This window comes from Petaurus breviceps, unplaced genomic scaffold, assembly GCF_028583685.1.
Source record: "Petaurus breviceps papuanus isolate PSGF00001 unplaced genomic scaffold, PetGlider_PUasm1.0 178, whole genome shotgun sequence".
NCBI classification, from domain to species: domain Eukaryota; kingdom Metazoa; phylum Chordata; class Mammalia; order Diprotodontia; family Petauridae; genus Petaurus; species Petaurus breviceps.
The window spans coordinates 22,193,549-22,216,547 of record NW_027185777.1 but is presented as its reverse complement, the minus strand read 5'-3'; the positions used below and the strand labels follow the sequence as shown (position 1 = coordinate 22,216,547).

The following is a 22,999-nucleotide window of genomic DNA, read 5'->3' as shown; positions in this document are numbered from 1 at the left end:
TTGCTTGTCTTGTTTCCTTAAAACAAGATCCACCTGTAGAAGCGTGAGCAGAAGAGGAACAAGTCGTGTGGGAGAGATTTTTAAAAAGGCAATCATTTAAGACTCATACATATCGGCTCCAGCTGGTCTCTCCTCCCTTACTGCAAACTGCAATTTAAATCAAAAATTAATAAAACAAACATGTACCACACTAAGCCTGTGTGGATTCACCCTGAGGGGAAGTGTTTCAGTTCTACAGGGAGGATGGAATCTAATTCACATGGATGGCAAGCGCTCATTCCTTCCTCTTCCAGGCCTTAACGTTCTACAAGACCTCCTGGAGACCATTAGGCTCACCACTTGAACTCTGCTGATCAAACTTTTAGAAAAGATGGTGAGAGGCTAAAGCCAAACACCAAGAAAAAGCTATTCCTGGTTTGGGAAACTTTTAGCCCCGTTATTTATTTCCGTTTTAAAAAGATAAAATCATAGTTGTGATCCAATTCTGGAAACCACCTGCCACTCTGCCAAGGAATGGTCTTTTGGATATAAATTCCTTATTGATTGGGTTTGATGTATAAGGAAGTCTACAGTAACAGTGACAGTGAAAACTAGGAACTTTTAAAATTTAACTCTGAAATACCATTTGGGTTCCAAAGTTGCTTTTCTATAACATACAGCAGCAGGCTCTTCCTAACAACATATTTAAATGGTTCAAGATAAAAAAGGGAGTAAAGTCACACTAAAGCTTATCAGGGAGGCTTCTGCTTAAAAGGCCCAGATGCTTTCATTGTCCAAGTATTCTAAAATGCTCAGAAATACACTGATGCAAAAGGAGGTCCCCCAAATGAAGCCCAAAGGTTGCTCTTAATGTGAGTGTCAGCAGTGATAATTAGAGAAATCAAGTCCATTCAATTAAGAACTTTTTTTTGAAACAAGAAGTTTTTACTGATAACTTGTTTTTTCTCTCAAATTTTCCCTTGGCAGAGCAATGCCTTATAAAAATTTTAAAAAAGAAAAAAAATCAACAAAAGTAATCAATGCTTTGAAAAAAACCTGCCCTTCCATGGATTCTATGTTCTATCCCTGTGTACCCTCACTTCTGTCCAGAAGAGGCTGAGAGGAAATCTTCTCATGCTTCTCCATTAGTCAAGTAAGTTTATGGTTTTTTAAATTTCTCAATATTCGTTTTTCATTTCAACAAAATCTTATTAGACAATTATTGTGTGTCAGGCCAAGAGCTTGGTTGGGAATAAAAACATAAAAAATGTGACGGTCCTGTAGTCAAAGATGTGAGCACCTAAAGGGCAGGAACAGCTTCCTCTGGGGTCCAGAGGTATGTCATTTCATTGGCAGGGGAATGCTCCCACCACTAAGGCAGCTTTGCACCTTCACTGCTCTAGGCCTTAGAGATTTGCCTAGAAGCTGAGAATTTTAAGTGAATGGTCCAAAGTCACACGGCCAGTATGAGTCAGAGGCATGACTTCAACCCAGATCTTTCTGTTTCCAAGGTCAGTTCTCTCTCCACTAGTACACACTTCTGCCCAGCAGCCTGATACACAATAGGTGCTTAATAAATGCTTGTTAATGAGTAACATCCTACCGAGATGTGGAAGGGAACATGTTTAGCATGTGCCAGGTATTGCGCTAAACAACTATTTTGCAAACATTATCTCATTTGGTCCTCACAATAACTCTGGGAGATAGGGGTTTTTGTAATCTCCGTTCTACAGTGGAAGAAACAGAGGCAGACAAAGGTTGAGTGTCTGGAGCTGGGTTGTAATTGAGATCTTCCTGACTCCAAGTCAAGAACACCACTCACTGTACAACCTCGCTGCCTGAGGGATATGACTCATACCTAGACAAGAAAATGCTAAGTATAAGGAGAGTAATATAAAGCCACTTCCAAATGGAGAGAAACTACCAATTGTTGGGATTAAAAAGGGGGTCTGGTAGGAGGTGTTTTCCTCTTCCCCATCAAAATCCCAGAATCTCCGTTTTGGAATTATAATCAACCAACCTGTGCCAACCTGTACCTGGTTCTTCACCCCCTTGCCAACAACTGCAGACTCTCACCTAGGCTTGGCTTGAAGATCTCCAGTGAGGGGAAAGCCCACTATTTCCTAAAGCCATCCAAGCCACCTATAATTAGAATGCTAATTGTCAGAAATTTCCACTTAACCCTGATTACCTTGCAAAAAAAAATTCTTCCCTGGAGCTTCTGCTCATGGATGCTACAGCTCCCCTCTGAGGCTAAGCAAAGCTAGTCTGAATCCTCTCCCACACAATCATCATTCCTGTCTCCTCATCTCTCTTTCCTAGACAGACAATATCAGAAAGATCCTAATTCCATGACTATTTTGTGCTTTAAAAAAAAGATCACTTAACCACATGAAATGTTTTATAAAAAAATTAATAAAATTGTTACTTAGAAACATTCAGTCTTTGGTATAGTTTTTGGGAAATGTATAGTATCTAAAGCATCTACCCAGGTGTAAGAAACAGTGTCAGGATTTCTTTGGGTTCAATCTAAAAGGATTTCTGGGAATGATCTGTTGATTCAACCCTCCAAACAAGACTACTATGAAACCTTCTTTGGAAATTATTGTATCCTAAAATCACATGCCCCAGATGCTAAATTTTCTGAACACCTATTTTATTTCTTAGCAAAGTAACACTATTTTAAGAGCCTGCAACTACCAATTGTATATAATACACCCAAGTGGCAAAAATATTTCTATCTTAATATTATTATTATTTTTATGTGGAAGGGATCTAGTCAAGAACTGATTTTATTTTTTTTACTACGTATTACAAATTGAGGGAAAAAAAGTTGCTTCGAAAAAATGAGTGAACATGTTTATATTGAACCTTAACACGAAAGAAGTCACTCAATCAGTGGAAGAAAGTGAATGTTATCTCTCATGACCATTTCAAAATCCTACAAGGCCATGGCAGGCAACTCTAGCGATTGCTTTCTGAAATGGAAGCCAAGCTCTCCATCCTACAGATGAGGAAACTGGGGCCCAGAGACAGTAAGTGATGTGTTCAAAGTCATATAGGTAGCATGAGACAGGTTCTGGTCATGGACAAACCCACATCACCTGACTCCACGTCCGGCCCTTTATCCACAGCTGGATTTGGAGTCAGAAGACTTCCATTTCTACCATTTCTCACAAAATCACTGACCTTGCCCAATCAAGATGACTTTGCCCAGCATGCATTCTTCCCCTTCCATGTTAGGAAAGTCGTCTTGGTGCAATGAAGAGAATCCAAGGTTTGGATCTAGAGGGCCTGGGTTTCAATGCCAGCTCTTCCCCTTACATTTGTATGAGCCTGGACAAGTCACAGAACTTTCTAGATCTCAATGTACTCATCTGTAAAATGAAAGGCTTTGAGAGGATAACCTCCAATCCTTCATCCAGCTGAAAACCTTTGATCCAATGATCTCTGAAGGATCATTATCTTGTCTCTGCTCAGACACTAGTTCAGAGCTGGCTGCTTCTCAAGTTGCCACATTCCATGATGATCCCAATCATTTCCACTTAATGCTATCCTTTGGGGGGATAGGAAGTTTAATGCCCCTTCCATAGGAAAGACCTAAGCATTTCAAGAAAGCAATCAAAGAACCATCAAGTTTTCTGCATACTAAAAATATAATAAGGGAAAGGTAGGCAATTTTCCATAACAAACCATACCTTTTATGTTCACTCAAATAGCTGAGAGGTCTGCAATAATACATAAGGTCCTATAATGTTTACTGATGCCAAGAAAGCATGTGATTTACTCAAAAAGCAACTCTGAAGGTTTCCCTTAGAAATGATATCTCTGTTATTATTCCAAAATTATGCAAGCCTATGGCAGGTGGCTAGAGAGACTGCTTTCTTCAAAATTGATTTGAAGATGATTGTATCTGTAATCACTACAATGATTGATTGTATATTCAAATCAATTGAGTTATTGAACAAGATGTGTTCATGAGTGTCATAGAGGGTCAATTACCAAAGTTCCAATTAAAAGAATTTTGACTATCAAGTTCTCCTCCTAATTCTCCTACAGGGTGCCCTGGACTATAACAGTGGCTCCTTCTTAATTCATAATGATGCAAAAGAGATAACTCTATCTAAATTGGGAAAGCAAGCTGAATTAAAAAGTGCATGTGCCCCAATTATTACATGCAGCCAACTGGATAGTTTATGGAATCAGTCCATCAATATGTGTTAGGTTGGACAAGTGCCACGGAGCTGAAGCAAACTGGGTCTGAAGATGAGGAGGGACAACATTCCATTTGAGATATTGCTCAGTGGCCCCACATCCCTCAGTCCTATAAAGCCCTATCCCTTTGACACCAACATGGAAAAGTACCCAGTGGATATAAGCAACAAGTTAGAGATAATTTTCATGCAAGACATGACATGAAAGACAATTCTAGAGCTTAGATTTGGGAGTCTGGGCACATACACAGATTGAGGGAGACAATAAGAAAAACTAAGCCAGAAGCACATTGAGGTGCCACAGGAAGCAAGACTTCAGCGTCTGCCATCCTCTCCACACAGGATTCACCTGAAATTTCCAGAAGAGGCAAAGGCATTTCTCTGCTTCTTTTCACAGACAGTGCCCCAGCCTGTCCACTTGTTAACTCTCACTCTCATTCTGCAATCAGGTCATTTATTTTACACAGTTTCTTACGTGTAGGCCATCTTTAGTAAATATCCTGCAGACCACTTCATTTCTCCAAGACAGACCATTTCTGTTTGCTCCCTGGCTTATCTGCAATTTTATATCTTTTGAGATCATGGTGCTCCATGATTCACCATCACATTGGAAAATTACTGATGCAAAAAAAAAAAATGGGGTCTTGCATTGAGGTGCGTCTAGACATCATTAAAAGCACAGTATCATTTTCCAAATGTGATATGGAACAGTTTCTTCTTCCTGTTTTATTCTGGACCTGGCTTATTAACTATCTGAAGAACCAGTCCAAGAAATGCACACTAAGGGACTAGCACCCTTCCTCTCTATTATAATCTGGGAAATCTGTATTTGCATCCACTTGTGCACAGGATCCTCTTTTTCAAATGACAACAATTCATTCAGGAGGTTTTTGAAAACCCTCCCTAGCAAAAAAAAACCAAAACACAACCAAACAATTATTCTATATAGATTCTACCCAAGGTGCCCTCTGTGAGCACCTGAGGATAGCTCCCTATTTAAGGTCCCAATGTTGGGCTACATTTTATCAAAGACGCCTGTTGTACTCTTAGCTGCCACATCACCAAGTTTGGCAAGAGTACTGAGTGTTTGCTGGCTGAGACAATTGCTTTTTAATAATTAAATTTCTCTAAGAAAAGGTGATAGAGTCATTGGTCTCACTTGTGTTCATTTTCCCATTTTTTTTTTTGGACTTGACTGCTTATTATAACCAGTCATGTTAGAGCCTGTTACAATCACATGCAGTATCTTCTTACTTTTCTCTTCTTTTGGCATTGACCTTGACCTTTAATCAAGTCATGGTATGACTACACAGGGCTGATTCTGAAATGATTACTATGCTGGTAACTACTCAATTTCTTTTCTATCTGTTAAAATATAGTCAAATTCATTCTTTGTGAAGTTTGGTGCTTGCCAGGTCCAGTGCTTTCTGAATCTCTTATTCATCCTATACAGATGAACTTTCTGACTAGCCAATAAGCCTTTGGTCTCTTTACTTTCTGGATCCAAAAATATATATTTTTCGCCATTGTTTTTACTGTCCTCCCTTGTGCCCACCCTCACACTGAAGCCATCAAGTATCAAGTTCTATGTTTATAGGATTCAGATTTGAAAGCAACATTAGAGTTCATCTATATCTCAGGAGACCTGGGTTCAAATCTTGACTCGGCCACTTACTACCTATTTGAGCTTGAGCAAATCAGACAATATTACAAGCAAGAAGACAACCCTATGTCTTCCAGTGTCCCTTCAGGCTCTAAATTTGTGGTCTTGTCAGCTTCTCCATAGGATGCATTGATATCTTCTACAACTAACGTTGACCCACAAGTGGAAGTCTCTCCATGGTGGTCCTTGTTTGTGATCATCATGATCATGAATGTCGTGATCACTGCAAGGTGAAATAACCAAGAGTGCCATCAAATGCCTCTCTTATTGCCTCGAGATGCAGATTAAAAACCACTCCAACAAGTCCTCAGCCCCACTTCTTTGAGAACAATGTACAAGCTGCCCTCCTTCTATTGAGGTGCCCCTTTCTCTATGGCTTCTGGCTTAATTGCTACCAAGAATATCACTTCTTGGGTGGGTTTTGCCAGTCCAGGAATGTGCGGACAAATACTATACATTATGATGACCAATAGCTAAACTAATGTTGGTTAAAAAACAAACAAACAATACAACAAATCTAACAGGGCTCCTTGGTCTGGCAGAAGTACAAGGGTTTGTGCTGGATTGGGAACTGTTTGGTGTTTTCATCTGTTTTACAGGACACTGCAGGCAAATACCATTCAATTCTCAGAAGCCAGAATTGTTGTGAGCCCCTTAGCCCCTAACACTTCTATCTAAATAATAACTGACACAACTCGAGAAATGGGGGTTACCTACATATTGTTTTAAGGCATCAGAGCTGGATGTTTGTGGAAGAGATACTGGGCTCCTTTTATTGAACAGAGAAAATCCTGGTTAATGCAGTTTATCCCCCACCCCACCTTGTCTTTTCCTAGCTAAAACAGCTAAAAAAAAAATCAGAGAGAGATTATAAAACATTTATTGCCTTATAGTGGACTAAAGACAATACTAGAATTATTTGCCTGGGGTGGGGGTAGAAATCATTACATTTCCATGTTAATGAAAATTTCTTCTCAATGTTATGAAAAATATTGAGAGACTTTCCTTTAAAGTAAATCTGAGTTAACATTTTTCTTGCTATTCACATGGATCAGAAACTGGTAAATAATTTAGAGGGAACTCACCTTTGGGAAGTACAGTTAAAAGATTAGCATCGATATCGCTTCTGTGGTTGGCAAATTGTTCCTTTTCTTCAAGTGAAAATTCTCTCTGAAAACTAAAAATTTTCCAATTAATAAAAGCCTAAGAAAATTCTGAAAACCAAGATATTTGAGACAAAATGTCAAAAATTGCATCAACAAAAGCAACCAGGGCCCAAGAGGGCACTGGACAAAGATGTTAAGAAACCAAATGGGTTATAATGCTGGACCTCCCTCTATGTGGCTGTTTAACCAAAGGCAAGTCCCGTAACCTCTATGGGCTTCACTTTCCTCTCTAGTTGGACTAGTTGGTAACGATGCCCTTTGATAATAAGATCAGCTTTTCTAGTGCCCAGCATTATAACCAGATGGAAAAGATGGCAAAATGGGAATACAAGAGATAAGAAGAACAGACTAATGGAATCCTGTGATTGTACATTGTCCCTAGTGCCTAATCAAATAATAAGACTCACTTTTCATTCAGAAAACATTGACTAAACATCCACTATGTAGTAGGCACTGGGCCAGACCCGGAAAAACAAAGCAAAGCCAAAAACAATCCCTGGATGGAGCTGACATTTTGCTGGGGGTAGGTTGGTGAGGGGTATGTGACCTTCAAAGATATAAGCAAATAGAGAAAATATGAGGAGGGAGGGAGTACTAATAGCTAAGAGGATAAGGTAAGGTGAGCCCTAAAGGGAGCTGAGAACTGGAGGGAAGGAGGGAATATGTTCAAAGGATCATAAGGCCATTTGCTATAACTAAGGACCAGGTTAGTGAAGGGACTGACCCAAAGCCCCAGAGTCAGACAGTATCCCAACTACTACAAGTTTAAATGAATTTCTACTACAACCTGTTGTATATTTGAGGAATACAGGACAGATGGGAGATAGTGATGAATTTAGGGAACTGTAAGAGACCCAGTTTGGGCTGGAAGGGTAGATACCTACAGAGGTGTAAAATGAAATGAATACAGATAGGTAGAGGGAAGCCATTTGGTGACAGTCTTTAAATATCAAGCATATTATCTGAGAGACAAGAGGGAAATCCTGGATTTTGGGGTAGGGGAAAGACGTGAACCTGAAAAAACTTCCATGTAAAATTCTCTTTAAATGTTCCATTTTTTTGGTCTTGAATCTAGCCAGGATGCAGAATGCTTCTCAAAGGTCAAGGAAGTCTGAGGGTACTCTAAAATTACATCAGAGTAAGATATTATAAAAATTGAAATGAAAATCAGAAGGACTTCTCCATATTTCAAAGTAATTAGGCAAAGAGATAATCTATAGCAAAGGTATCAAAATATGAGGACCCCTACAAAGCTCCTGAGTGCTGCCCAAGTCAGATTAAAATGTAGTTGGGAAATAGTTAATAAAAATATAATAAAATATGAATAAATCAATAAAAATAATGTGAATATGCCATTTTCTAAGTCAATATATAGCCTGCAGGGATCCTTATGTATGGTTTAGTTGTCCTCATTTCTATTTGAATTTGATCTATGGAATTTTTTCCAATCTACTGCATTTTTCTTCCCTAAGCACATTGTTCAGGCTAGGATACTAAAAACCTGATTCTTATATATAAAAAAAAAAAGGCTTAGATCTTTCCTGTAGAAAAGGTAAACCTTATGGTTGTAACTAATGATTTTTAAAGTGTCATTTAAATTTAGTTAATTACTGACGATGAGAATGAAGTATTATTAATGATCATGCTTTATCGAGGCAGGAATAATGCTTGAAGTCAAAGATTTCTGGAAAAGGGAAAAGAGAGGATTACTTAACACTGACTCCTTACCATTAAAAAGGAAAGCTGCAAAACAAAAGCAGTCTTTCTCAAAGATTCTTTTTAGATGCCTGACAGAACAAAAGGGTTGTTTTTTTTTAAAGAAAAAAATGATGAAAAGTGTATAATTGGTGGGACTAAGGGCACTGTAGAAATAATCACATTTATCACACATATAGAACCTAGAGTTGAAATAAGCAACAGTAAGTACCTATCTGACTCTCCAGAATAAGATCCCATCTGGAATGTTTTCTGTATTCAAATGAAATTCCTCCATCCCTATAACACTGTGCTTCCCACATCATTCATCTTCACGGTGCAAGTGCCCTCATCCGAGGCATGCCGACTGCTTACCCAGAAAAGCTATTCTCAAAACTGAATGTCTGAACTTCCCTGTCTCCCCCCCTCTGCTTATTTAAAAGATCACTGGAGGTAGGAGGCACCTGTCTCCTACTCTGACAATCTGCTGAATCTTTTCACGGCAGTATTTACCAATCCACTCCATCACCATTCTAACATTTCACCACTTCAAGTACATTTATTCCTGGAAAGCACATCAATGCTCTTCACAAATCATATTCTTAAAATATATCATAATATATGTTAGGCACTGGAGCTAAATATAGGGCATTGATCAGTAAGTGGAAAAACAGAAACAAATATTAACCCAAGACAAAGACCCCAGAATGTGGAGCTGAAAAGACAAGTGAAAATGATCTAAACAGACTTTCTTCATTTTGCAGTTAAGAAGTCAAAGTGCAGAGAGAAGTAACTTGTACAGAACCACAGACCTAAAATTCAAACCCAGGTTTTTTGTTCTTTCTCTTATACTGACTAGGAAAACTCATCATTCTGAAAGTATTCGACTGTCACATCATTCTACCTTTCCATCTAAACACTTCAGTGTCTGATTTTATACTGCTGGTTGAATTAAAGTAGCCAAAGGCAAAAATCTCAATGATCACCAATTTCAACAATGTGACAAATATTTATTAGGCAAATTACTACATATAGATAGTGTGGATAGTCAGATGTTTCACTGGCTCTATGTTTTTATTGCTGTGGGTCGCCTTTCCAACTGTAGAAAGATAAATGAAACTTATCCCTGCCTTTAATTCAACCAGAGGAGACAACCCAAACATGGACTTTTAAGTATGATACAGACAGGCAGTGACAAGGGAAAGGAGAACTCTGAGAACTCTGGGACTGTCTTTGCAGGCAGAGGGAACTAGAAACATGATGACGGGAAGGGGCTTCATGGAGTAAGAGACATATGAACTTAATGGAATACAAGGATTTTAAAAGGCAGAAATGAAAATGTGCATTTTAGGCACGAAGGACTTTTTATCCAAATTTAGAGGCATGAGATGACATATTAACTTATGGGGAACCAGAGGTTGTGGAGTGGGGAGGTGGGAAGTAGAGATTTGAGCCAGGTTATAGAGATCACTTAATTCTAGATGAAGGAGTTTGTACTTCATCTTAAGAGTCAGCAGGGAGAAAATGAAGCTTCCCTGAGTAGGGGCATGACATGGTCAAACCTGTGCCTCAGGAAGATGATTTTAGCGGCCATGTGGAAGATAGATTAAAGAAGGGAGAAGTCAATTGGGAGGCTATTATTCCAGTTCAGGCAAGAAGCAACAAATGACCTGAATGAGGGTGTGGGCTATAACAGATAGAGGGAAGGAGTAAAATACAAATGATATTATAGAGACAGAATCAACAAGACTTGGCAACTCATTGAATGTGGGGAAGGAAGGCAGGTAGGGGAGCCTGGATGGAGGAAAGACTCAAGTGTGAATCTGAAGTTATGATCCTAGTTGACTGGGAGGAGGATGCTACCCTCAACAGAGATAAAAAAAAATGAGGAAGAACTCCAAGGACTTGAGTGGAGATTTCAAATTCCTCTGGGTTTAAGGTGAAGTGATATGTAGAGTTTGAGTCTGAGGTGCTGATCTAGGCAGAGAAGTCCAGCAGGCAGCTGAATACAGGGGACACGAATTCATGAGAGATTAGTATTGCATATATACATCTAGGCATACATTATGTATATACATACACATGCCTATGTGTATGCATATGCAAACACAAATGATGAAATATCTTTATCCATGGGAATAGATGAGATCACAAAGAGAGGACAGAGAAATAAGAGGCTGAGGATAGGGGGGTCTAGAAAACAGATGATGTAGCACAGGAGACTTGAGAGTGGTTGGATATGTAGGAGTGAGCAGTGTCTCAGAAGCCAAAGGAAAAGACTAAGAGAAATGAATATCATTAAAAGCTGTAGAAAAGGTAATGTGGGGGAGAAGGCCAACATATTGAGCAATGAAGAGCTCTCTGTTAACTCCAATTTCAAAAAGTGGTGAGGAGTTTGACTTCAAGGGACTAGGAAGTGTTAAAGAAGGAGAGGCAGCAAAGGTGTCTCTTTCTAGTTGATCAAATAATAGAGAGAGACAGCTAGAGAAGAAGAGAGATAGAGAGGGACTGAGGGAAGACAAAGAGAGTAATAGTTTAAAGCAATCATGTCAAGGTCAAATGAAGGAAACATTTGTATATGAAGTAGGGAAAGAGGCAGTGGTTTGAGAAAAATTAAAGGTGAAAGAGAAAGGGGAATGGTTGATTCCCCCCTCTCAAAGTATAGTTAACTCTTAATTTAAAAGGAAAAAATCCAAACACTGAAGGAGAAATCATTAAAACATAACTCAGGTCATTTGAAATAGTTCGTAACTCTGTGCTTTAGCGTCTCTCCCTTCTTTCTCTCTCTCAGTAACCAATCTGCTTCAGTGATGAGGAATTTTTTAAAAATACATGTCCCATTAACCTACTTACATGCTCAGCAAAAGCAATAGGGGGCAATTTGATCCAAGTGCCAGCAGCAAAAATATTCTGCTACTATCCTGATTTGAAGGCTGGGGTCATTATTATGATTATAAGAAATATTAACCATGCATGTAGTACACTGAGCTGCCTATAGTCTGATCTCTCTTGTCTTGGATCTTGTGTATTAAAGGAACTAGGGAGAGCAAAATATACTACCTTCCTTTTTTACATTCTCTACGTAGATGTGAAATACATTTTATGATCACCTTTGTCCTTGGGGTGCAAATGACTATTTCTCCATTTTACATTCAATACCATGAAAAGGAAAGAGTAATCTTATCAAATCCAGATAAATTCTTATCAAATCCAGATAAATTCATACATAATGAGTTTTGAAGAGTAACTTGTCCCTTTCTTTCTTTCTCAAAGCCTTTGCCCTCCTCCTCTCATTGTTTTCTCATTTTGGAAAATGACTTGATTTTGCAGAGAATGACTAAAGAATCTCCCCTCTTTTCCCTCTCACTATTCCAGTTTTTAGTCACTGTCACAAATGAGGTCCCCTAGAATTATCTTGTTTTCTTCAGAGATTTGGTTCAGGTTCAGGGTCAATGACCTGGCAAACCACAAGAGAACCCAATGGACTAAATTGCACCATCTTACCTGCAGAATTTTAGAAAGTGTTCCCTAAAGAGCAGGAAAGGGAAATTGCTTGAGATCAAGCTGAGTTGTATAATCTGCAATAGTTCTACCATGCTGTTTTGTTTTGGTCTTGCTTCTCTTGTACTGAGAAGGTGGACACGGGCCATCACTGACCCTTGCAACATAAACAATTCTTCTACTCTGCTTCTGTCACAATTATAACTATACTTAGCCCTATGAGAATGAATGTTAGGCCCCCTTGTTTTCATGTTGGCCAAGCTCACAGTGTAGAATTGTAGACAAACTCTCACGTGGCTTTGTCTCAATTAACGTTTAGTTGAGAAACAGGGCAGAGACCTTTGCCAGCAATATCCCCAAACAGAATAACCAATAGAAACCTATTTAAGGTAGATGCTGTTTTTTTTTTAAATCTGTTAATGTTTGTGCCACCCTGGGATTTTTCTTTTTTGTAATATGTGGTTAACTATTTGGTGGAATGAATGATTCTCCAAATTTAAGACAACAGTTCTGAGGCAGACCAGACATATTCCCCAGACTCAACAACCAATGAGGGGAAGACCCCAAAGGGAAGCATTTCCTGACTTAGCTATCTTTCTTGGCAGGAACATCATTTTAAAAAACCATCTTAGAACAGCAATTAGAGTTTTAAGAATGCCAAGGACTTAAGTGGAGATTTCAAATTCCTCTGGGATGGCACAGTGTACTCCCATTTTTACAGATAAGGGACTCTGGAGCACAGAAAGGAGCCTAAGCCAGAGAGACCACTACACCACCATGTTCTCAACACTCATACTGCCAAAGCTTTGTCTCCTATGTTTAAAAGGTTTCTATGAAGCTTAATATCAAACAAGTTAAGTTTCCTTAAAGCATTATGATAATTTTACCTTGATGCCTTTCTTTTATGTGGTAGCTGGAAGAGATTTGATTTTTTCTTGTTGAAATCTGAGGGTAAAGAAAAAAGATAATGTTGAAATGGCAACAGAATAGGAAGTGAGAAAACAGTCTAGTTTAGTCACTGATTATATTGTGGAACAACAACTGAAAAAAACAAGTCAGCCTCCTTGTCCAAACACATCAAACTATTCAGTGTCTAAAGAAGATACTTTTGTGGTAGACCAGAAAAATGATAAAAAAAAATCATATTTATATAATTTCCAGTTTACAAAGCACTTTCTAGGCATCAAAGGTCTTATCATCCACATTTTACAGATTAAGAAACTGAGGTTTAACAGCAATATTCCTGTAAACAAAAAGACCATCTTCACCAAGCCTTTCAAACAGTCAAAATAAAAACACTCAAAAGTCACAGATGTAAGACGACAGCTTTTCCAGAAATCAATTTTATCCAAACATTTAATATTACTTCAATTTTAAGACAAGACAACTTGACATTTGTTCTGGGACCAGACAGCATTTCCCACCAATACACTGGGAAGCTAGTCAAGCCCTTGCAGAAATTGTAGTCCAACTTCCCTATTTAAAGTGAAGAAAATGGAGCAAGAAGAAGAATGGTCTAATGTAGTTTTAAACTAAAGTCAACTTATACTTAGAAATGATCCAGCAAACTTTGATAGATAGTTCAGGAGCTCTGAAGCCCCTCATCTGGCAGGAAATCCTGTTCCTATGATCTCTGCTACATTTGTTTTGCAATAAGACATCTTTAGTTTTTTTTCCTTTTCTTTTTTAAACTAAACCTTAATCATAAAAGTTCATCCTATTAACCAGCTACTTATTTTTGAAGACCAGATATACATTATGTAAGAGCAGCTGGTAACAATTCTGCACAGAAGAAACACACACACACACACACACACACACACACACACACACACACACACACACACACACACACACACACACATATATATATAGAATGAATTGGTTAATAAAAACCAGGCATGGGTAAAATTTATAACCATTCTAATGGTATGTAACCTATTTTACAGCTTTTGGCACAGTGATCATTTGTCCACCCAGAAAACCACGAGTAAACCACTTACAGAAACTTTATCCCTCTGGAGATGAGCTTTTACTACCTAAGATTTGGGGGCAAGGGACCTGATGGGGAAAGAGGTACATGATGGAGTAAATGTTGACACTTCATTGCTCATCAAAATATATACTTAAGCCTGGTGTTTGTAAACTTGTCAAGTGAAGAGGGACACAAAATTGGAAAAACAGCTCCAGTGAAAAGTCCTGTGCTTTTTTTCTTTTCTTCTTCTGCCTTGTATCTAACAGACACTCAGCAATATTTTGGCTGCGGCTGGTTTGGGATTTTTTTTTTTTTAGCTGTTTTGACAGTGCCTTGTACAAGTCAACCGAGACTCCCAGCACAAAACGTTACCCAAGTTCAGTATAATGCACCATTGGAACCGGACAGATGCCTGTCACTTCCAAATACTGAAGTTCTGCTAAGTGCCATTTTTGATGAGTGATGTTTGAAAGCCAAGCGATTACAAGAGAATCTGCACATTTCATTTTTGTTCAGGCGGTGAATTGAGTATTTGGTATATTTCTGTAGTTAAATTGAAAGCACATCCCCTCCGTAAACTGAAAAAGAAGCCACTGAAAACACAAATCCCTGCTCCAAATTGTCTCATAGGATGATTTCATTAAAACAAACAGCTCGGACCACTGGAGATAATTTAGTAAAGAGATTGGGTTGACAGAATCATTGCTACCCAACTGATTCTCAATTTGATCAGAAGTTTAATTATTCAGGGGTCTGCAACTGTCCTTGATGAAAGCTTTTAGGTGCTAGAAATACCTCTAATTGTTGAGCAGGAATGAAAAATCTTAAAATGCTCATCCCTCTGCCCTCCCCCAACCCATGCTTTAAATTTAATGCATTTCTAAAATAAACTAATTAAAGAACTTGGATTTTTTTTCAAGTATCCTCTGAGAGAAATATAAGACTACATAGCTTACTGGATACGAATAACTAGCATTTCTGGGAGAAAGTACCCTCCTAAGAGCTGTAGCTACAGAGCATTCAGGCAATTAGTGAAAGAAATGAGTAACAGCTTTCTATACAATCTCTTGCCTCTTACCTTGTTCCTCAGAGTACTCAATTGCTTCCACAAAGCTGGAAATCCAAGGGTTTCTGAACATGGTTGCACAAACAAAGGATTCGCCTAACAAAAACTCCTTTAGCAGCTAATTCTTAACCAGCCACAGCCCTAGGCCCGTCTAAGCAAAATCGTGTTGAGATTTTTCATAGCCCAGGACCAGCGCTGTCAGGCGCTCGAGTCCTGGGGAGTACAGTAAATGCACAGCAGCCGGCTGCAGGCTGCAACAGCTCAAACCAGTAATCAGATTACAAGGAGAAATTAGGCACATGAATACTAAACCAGACTGGATAACAGTGATTGGGAGATTTATAATATTACCACTTCAAAGCACAGGCCAAATGACAACACGGGTCTCTGGCCAAGTAGACGAGGCAGCAACCGACTGAAGCTAACCATCTTCGCAGGCACTGAAAAGCAATCCCTAGGCTCTCTCCCCAAAATCACAAAGACTGCTGGGAGAATGGGGAAGCAGCAGAAGCAAAACCATGCCCAGGCTCTTAACTAATATCACTAAATGAAGCGTTTCACCTAATAGGCGGTCAAGAAGAACACTGAAAACTCAAGATTGATGGGCAACATAATGAGTGAAATTGTGGGGAAAAGAAAAGATACAACCACAAGCCCCCAAAATATGAATGTGTGACAGAAGGTGTTCAGTAAGCTTCCTGTTACACTCGTCCTTTGAACTGCCCGATTTTTTAAAAGCTCTGCTTCATTTAAAGAACAAATACAGCAACATTACTCTAATGCACAGTGAAGGTGAAGACCATTAATAGGATCACAGATGCTAAGAGTTAGGACTCTGGAGTATCCAGGAAAAACACTGATTTTACCAATGAAGACACGGAGGACAAGGGAGCCTAAAATGCTCTGGCAGCGCTACCACTACATTCTGGTTCCCAAGTCTGATGCCAGACCACTTCTTACTGGATCCCATGCTCAGATCCTGAGCAGAGTTATGCCAGAGGAGTTGATTCTACTGTCTTTAAATTTAAGGCCTATGGTCACCAAGAGACAACTAGATGGGGCAATGGATCCAACATTAAACCTGCAGTCCAGAAGACAGGAGTTCAAATCCAGTCTCAGGCATTTGCTAGATCTGTGACCCTGGGCAAGTCACTTAACCTCCATTTGACTGAGTTCCCTCATAATAATAGCACCTACCTTGAAGATTAAAATGAGATATTTATAAAGCATTTGGCTAATCTTAAAGTGCTAAATAAATGCTAGTTATTGTTATTATCCTTAGTGTACAGCATGTTTTGATTGGAGTTTGTGTGATTCTTTTTTTTTTTTTTAAGCAATTGGGGTTAAGTAACTTGCTCAAGGTTACACGGCCAGTTATTTCTGGGTGTGGTGCTGAGTGTCTGAGCCCGGATTTGATCCAGGTCATCCCAACACTGGAGCCGGGTGCTCTTACTCACTGTGCTACCTGGCTGCCCCTAAGCAATTGGGGTTAAGTAACTTGCTCAAGGTTACACGGCCAGGTGTTTCTGGGTGGGTGCTAGGTGTCTGAGCCCGGGATTCGATCTCCAGGTCCTACTGACACTGGAGCCGGTGCTCTTACTCGCTGTGCTACCTGGCCGCCCCTGTGTGATTCTTTCATTGCTATTCATTTAAGACAATATTATCAGCTGGCTCTTCATTTCAACTTGGCATCCCTTCCACTCTACTCTCATTGACTTTCTATCTCATTTCTCCAAAGTGGGCTATTCCAAACCCTTATCCTTCAAGGGAATAAACATTATAGCCAGTGACTGCCTCAATAAGAAGCGGCCATTGATGTGAGAGCCCTCAACTACCCTCCTCCATTCCTCAAAACTTCTCACCCAACAACCAACTCTCACCTTACCTCTGGTCATAGGAAAAGAGGTGACTCTCTGCTTTCTAATAAGTTAATCTTTTTATAGGCATCCTTGAATTTACTCTCATCCATCTTCCCCAGGTTCCAACTCCAGTAATTATCTCCCTACCCCCCCACCCACTCTCCACCCCCATGCATGGTTAATCCCTCTTGCCTGTAATTCCCTCTCTCCTCATTTCAACCTTCTGGATGCCTTGACTTCCCACGTCTACAAGAAGTATTTCCTAATTCCCCCTTAATGGTAATGCTTACTCTTTACTGATGGTGTGTGATCTATATAGCCATATCTTGTTTGCACAAAGTTGTTTACAAGTTCTCTCCCCTTTAGAGAAGCTTTGTTGTTGTTTTGGTTGTTCTGACTTTCTTTATATCCCTGGTGATTATACTACTTGGCATGTAGTAGGCACCTATATGCTTATTGAGAGATTGACTGACTGCCTTTTCATCCTCCTTTTCAAAAATGTTCAAAGGCTTCCTGTCATCTCTTTGGATAAAAATAGGAATCCTTGGCTTGCTAGTACACAATCTGGCTCCTACTTACCTTTCTAATTTTGTACTGATCCCCTTCATACACTTTGCTTTATAGTCAAATTGACCACTTGGCTGTTTGTTGAGCATGACATGTGATTTCCTAGTCCCGTGCCTTTGCATATGGAGTTCCCATGTCTGGTATGTATTCCTTTGTCATCTCATCACAGAATCCCCAGATTTCTCAAAAGCATAGCTTACATGTTCCTCCACTTTGTGATTCTTTCCAGCTCCCTCAATTAATTACTTACATTACTTATTTACTTTGTATCAACTTATTTGAATATGTTTCGCTGTCCTCTGAATTAAATATAAGTTCCTTCAAGGCAGAGATGATTTTGCTTTGTTTTCTTTTATCTCTAGTGCCCATCATTGGATCTGCCAAGTTCTTAACATTTGTATGGTATACAATAGGATATCCATAATCCTATTTCTTTCTCTTTTTTTACTTCTAAACTCTTGAAAAAGTTGTCTACACATCATAACTCCACTTCCTCCCTCCCTGTTTCTCCTCTCTGAAATTTGGTTTCCATCTCCACTATTCTATTAAAACTGTTATCTCCAAAGCTAATTAATCATTTCCTAATCATTGAGTTTAAGGGCCTTTTCCCCAATCTTTATCATCCTTCATATTATTGCAATGTTTGCTACTGCTAAGTGTCTTCTTTCTCCTAGGCAATCGCTTTCTGTTGGCCTCAGACATACCACACTCCTGATTGTCCCATTTGACTCTTGTCCACTGTTAAAATGGCTGTTCCCCAAGAGTTTGAAATCTCCTGGCTCTTTTCATGTTTTTTTTTCCCTTGGAATCTGATTTGTTTACTCTCAGACTATTAATTCTCACTTTCATGTAGGTTACAGTCAAATGTGTAAGTCCCTCTCCAGATTGAGGCCTCCCCCTATCCATAGATCATCTCTACACAGATGTCCCACTGGCACCTAAAACATAAACATCTCAAATCTGGACCACTATATTTTCCCCAAACCTGCTCCCCTTTCTGATCACCATTTCTATCAGTGGCACTCTCATCCCCTCAGTCTCCCATATTTGAAACTTTGGGATCATCTTTAGCTCTTCTCCCTCTGTCTCTTCATAGTCAAGCTACCAATTTGATGAAATTCAACAAACATCTGGCAAGTAACTTTTGTATTCTAGGCACAAAGACTGTAAATATAGATGCAACACAGCTTCTGCTTTCAGAGCATTTACAATCTAAAGGGAAAAGGATGTCAGAGGGGAGAGGCAGACAGATAATCATGACACAAAGGAGACTGTGATAAATACAAAGGAGAACTCTGTCTTGGTAACATAGCATGAAAAATTTGAGGAGGGAGGAATCACTTTGTGGTAATAAGGGGATGTAGGGGTGCTGGTGGTGGTGGGAGACATTAACTAAGCAAAACAAATGTTTGTTCAGTGGAATAAAACCTAACCTTCATGATGTTGTGGAATGGGCCCTGGATTTGGAAGCAGATACCTGGCTTTTCTAAGCAGTTGTAAGGAACACCAGTTTGGACAGCTCACTTCACATCTGAGAACTTCAGTTTCTCAACTGAAAAATAATGGGTTTAATGAAATGGTCCTTTCTAACTCTATAATATATGATCTTAAGGAGGAAAACACAGTGACTATGCATGTGTCAGCAGTAGTCTACATCTTCAGCCTCATTTTGATGAAGAATTCAATTCAAGAAACACTTACTGACTTCCTACTATGCACCAGGCACTTGGATGGCAAAAAAAACTCGAGCAGTACCCATAATGGTTATGATTACTAACTTCACATGTCAACCTGGAAAAAAATGGGGCCCATGAGCAAACACTAACATAAGGATCCTGCCTCTCTCAGTTGGAAACCTCATTTCAGAGTCAGGGCTGATAAGGAATGCTTCTTGTCTTCCAATGGTTAGGGTAGAGGGGCATCTTTAGGATGAAAGCAGTCGATTCTGGCAGAAAGTCATGAGATATGACAAAATAATTCAGTATCACTCCCACTCTTGTACCCTTGCTCTGGAAAAGAACTGTATTTTGGCAGAACTGATGACAACCTGAATAAACAGTGTTTCCTTTCAATTATTATAAGCTTCCAATTCATTTCTAAGTAGTGTGCATTTCGATGAGATTCCAGCACAGAGAAAAAAATCTGGCTATTCCATTGAAGTTTGATGTGATGGGACTTTACCTGAATTACTTTCTTTTAACCCTCTTAGTTGCTCTGTGCTAAAGAAATCAAGTGAGCAGCAGATTTAAATGCAGTCAAAACTATCACAAGAAATTACAGAAAGCCAGCCCCAACTCCTGCCAATATGACTCCAAGCTATGGCTATATCACTTAATCTCCATGCCTTGGAATCTTTATCCAAAGTAAAAACACAGTAGTCTGGTGGGCAAAGTTACATTATACAGCAATAGACAGTTTGCAAGCAGTTTGATAATATTATTGGAAAAAAGAAAGCTGAACTCCTACAAAGAAGGGGTCTATAAAACAACTACCTACATGTCTACTGACACTCACCTGTCCCTTAACACCTTTAGTTTAAGTAAAGAAAGAATTTTAGGGAATGATTTGGTATTCCCTCAAAATCAGGAGAGAAAATGTTGCCCCAAACCTGGAATATCTACATGTTCTCCCTCTAATATAGAAACAACCACCAGCTTAATACAGGCAAATGAGGGACACAAAAGTCATTGCCCCTGGGTTTACTAAGTAATGCTAACATTTTCCATTTTGAAGAAACTATATGATCTTCAATACTTATCGAGGCAACATTTCAAAGGTTTCATTTTTTTAAAAAATGTTTTAATCATCAAAATTAGCAAAAGAAAATAATACTAAAATTGGGATATCTGGAGAACAGCTTTCCTAGCATGGGACTTTTAGGGAGCCAACGACTTCCCTCTGAGATTAGAGGTCACAATGAGGAGGCAGGGCATGGCCTGGGGGGAAGCTCAGAAGGATTTGAGCAAAGAGTGGAGGAGGTAAGAGACTCAGCATCGTCAGAAAGGAAACATCCAGGATGTGCCAAATGTCCAGGGGGTGCTCCTTACACTCTCTGGCACCCAGCTTTTTGCCTTGACCTCACTTCCTCGGTCACCTGTTCTGTCAGGAGTTGGGATGCTCTGTTTATGGGCCCTCCGAGGGCACAATAATGATGTCTCACAGTTCTGGAGGCAGTATTGCTTTGTTGGTGCTGTGATTTCTTTGGTGATTGTAACTCCTTTTGAAGTAATTCCTTTTCATCAATGCAGATCAGTAGTTGCTTCTTAATTTACAGTTTACAGAATTGCCTGGGCACACTGAGAGATTAAGTGATAAGTCAAGCTCTACATAGGACCCCATATCTTCCCAGCTGCAAATCAGTTCTCCATTCAGGTGACCACATTGACTCCAATAAAGCTACTGTGAGTCTCTATAGAACTCCTGCTGGTAACGTTACTCTTTTTAATATTATATACTAATTGAGGGCAGGGACTTCTATCCTTTAAATCTACTCATTGAGAGTACTGTTTTACATAGCTGGAAAAATCTCAATAAATAAATTGCAGTTAATGCCAATATGGTATAAGGAGTGTTTTTCAATCCTCCTGGAGATCACCAAAAACCTCCAAGGTGATTAAAGAAAGCACAGCATAAAACTTTACTTAATACTATCAACTCTATTGTTCTCTACTTTCTCTTTCCTTATTATCAATACAATTTCCTCCTCCTCAAAAACCTCCCATTGCTCCCCACTATCTGACAAATGGATTGCAAGGTTCCGAAGGGCAGAAATGATGTTCTAGACTTCTTTGCATTCCTTATATCATCTGAAAAAAGGACTCTGTACATAAGAAGTGCTCAGAAATATTTGTTGAATTAATACAATCTAAACATTATACAAGCCTTTGGTCTCTTTTACTTGTAGATTCTAAATCATATTTTCCAAAAGTCTTTTGGGGGCGTGGGAGGTGAACCACATAACACCCTCTGCCTATTTGTGAAATGAAATCATTGAATATCAAATGACATATTAGTCTGGAAGAGTTTGTTGAGTTTTTTTGTCTTTTAACAATACTTCTCTCCTGCATTATCCTTCTAGTACATATGATACATTATCTTTCTTTTCATTTCTTTGCTTATTGCCTAATATAAACAATGGAGGCCAATGAATCCCACTGGTGAAGCCTGTTCATTCCCCTCAGAGCCTGCTGACTTTCATTCTACTTAGCTTTAACTTCTTTACCAATTCTGGTTTAATTTTATCAAGAATTTCAATACCTCTGTGGTTGGGTTTCTCTAGAATTGTGCCAATTATGATCACGAGACAAAAATCACACATTGCATTCTGATAGCACCTATAAAGTCTCCTGAAGACTGGATCCAACAACATTTTCTTGAGGCTTAAGAACTCTGAGGCTTGTAAAAGTTATCCACATGATCTCCAAAGACTTAAAATAAAAAATTATCAAATGGCAAAACAAAAACTAAACAAAACAAAAAAACCAACCAAAAACCTATGGTGGGTCTAAGCCAATTGCAACATGTTACCAATGGTGGTTTCTGTGAGAGTAGAATGAAATACATTATTGAGAACATATATGTTCATGATATTTTGTGAAAAGTACTCCAGGATGTTGGGCACCAGCTCCTCAAGTGAATTTATAGCAAAATAAGGATAAGAAGAAGAGAGATGAAAAGTAATGCAGGGAGTGTGATCTATACTGGTAGAGGAGACCACTTATTCACCCCACATGCAATTTTCTACTGTCCTTTGGTTGAGTCAGAATGACATAACAGAGTACTGGACTTGGAATTAAGAAGATCTGGGTTTTAATCCTGACTCAGGTATGAGTTGCATGATACAATGAGTCTCTCTCAGAGCCTCAGTTTCCTGACCTGTAAAATAAAAGAGCTAGATTTAATGACCCTGAAGCTCTAAATCTATGATCCTACAAAGTAAGGTCCACAGTGATGAAAAGAATAGTTCTAACAAATTCCAGAATACCAAAAGATTGAAATTCATTTCTATCTGGTCCTGAACTTAGATCAACAGACAAGTTCATTTCCTAAATGGATAAAACAAAGCAAAGATGTAACTAGTTGTTTCCTGAACATGAAATTCCTAGCACAGATTTTTTTCTTTCCTTTTCTAAAGGGCAAAGAGGTGACATGAAAAGTTTTGGAAAGAAGGATGCATGGGGGAAAGAAATAAATGTGGACAGAATCAGAGAATTTGAGAATCCATCGTATGTGATCATATGCATGAAAGAAGGCGATTCCCATTATTCCAAAGTACTACTAGTATTTTACAAGTATGAAAAAACAATTTGAACAT

The 22,999-nt window shown here is 39.0% G+C and overlaps 1 protein-coding gene across 27 annotated transcripts in view; it reads right to left on the bottom strand.

Moving 5' to 3' along the window:
- SVIL (supervillin) overlaps positions 1-22,999 on the bottom strand; it is a 267,203-nt gene that overhangs the window by 115,426 nt on the left and 128,778 nt on the right. For 25 of the 27 annotated variants that reach the window (XM_069086415.1, XM_069086412.1, XM_069086410.1 and 22 more), the window contains 2 exons: positions 13,106-13,163; positions 6,942-7,033 (listed from right to left, as the gene is read on the bottom strand). Coding sequence is in view for 17 of the 27 variants with exons in the window: in XM_069086396.1 (XP_068942497.1) it covers positions 6,942-7,033; positions 13,106-13,163 (150 nt within the window). In the remaining 10 variants the exon portion in view is untranslated. Of the gene's footprint in view, positions 1-6,941; positions 7,034-13,105; positions 13,164-15,271; positions 16,432-22,999 lie in introns of those variants that run through there. The other 2 variants (XM_069086409.1, XM_069086418.1) reach the window with 2 other exon arrangements.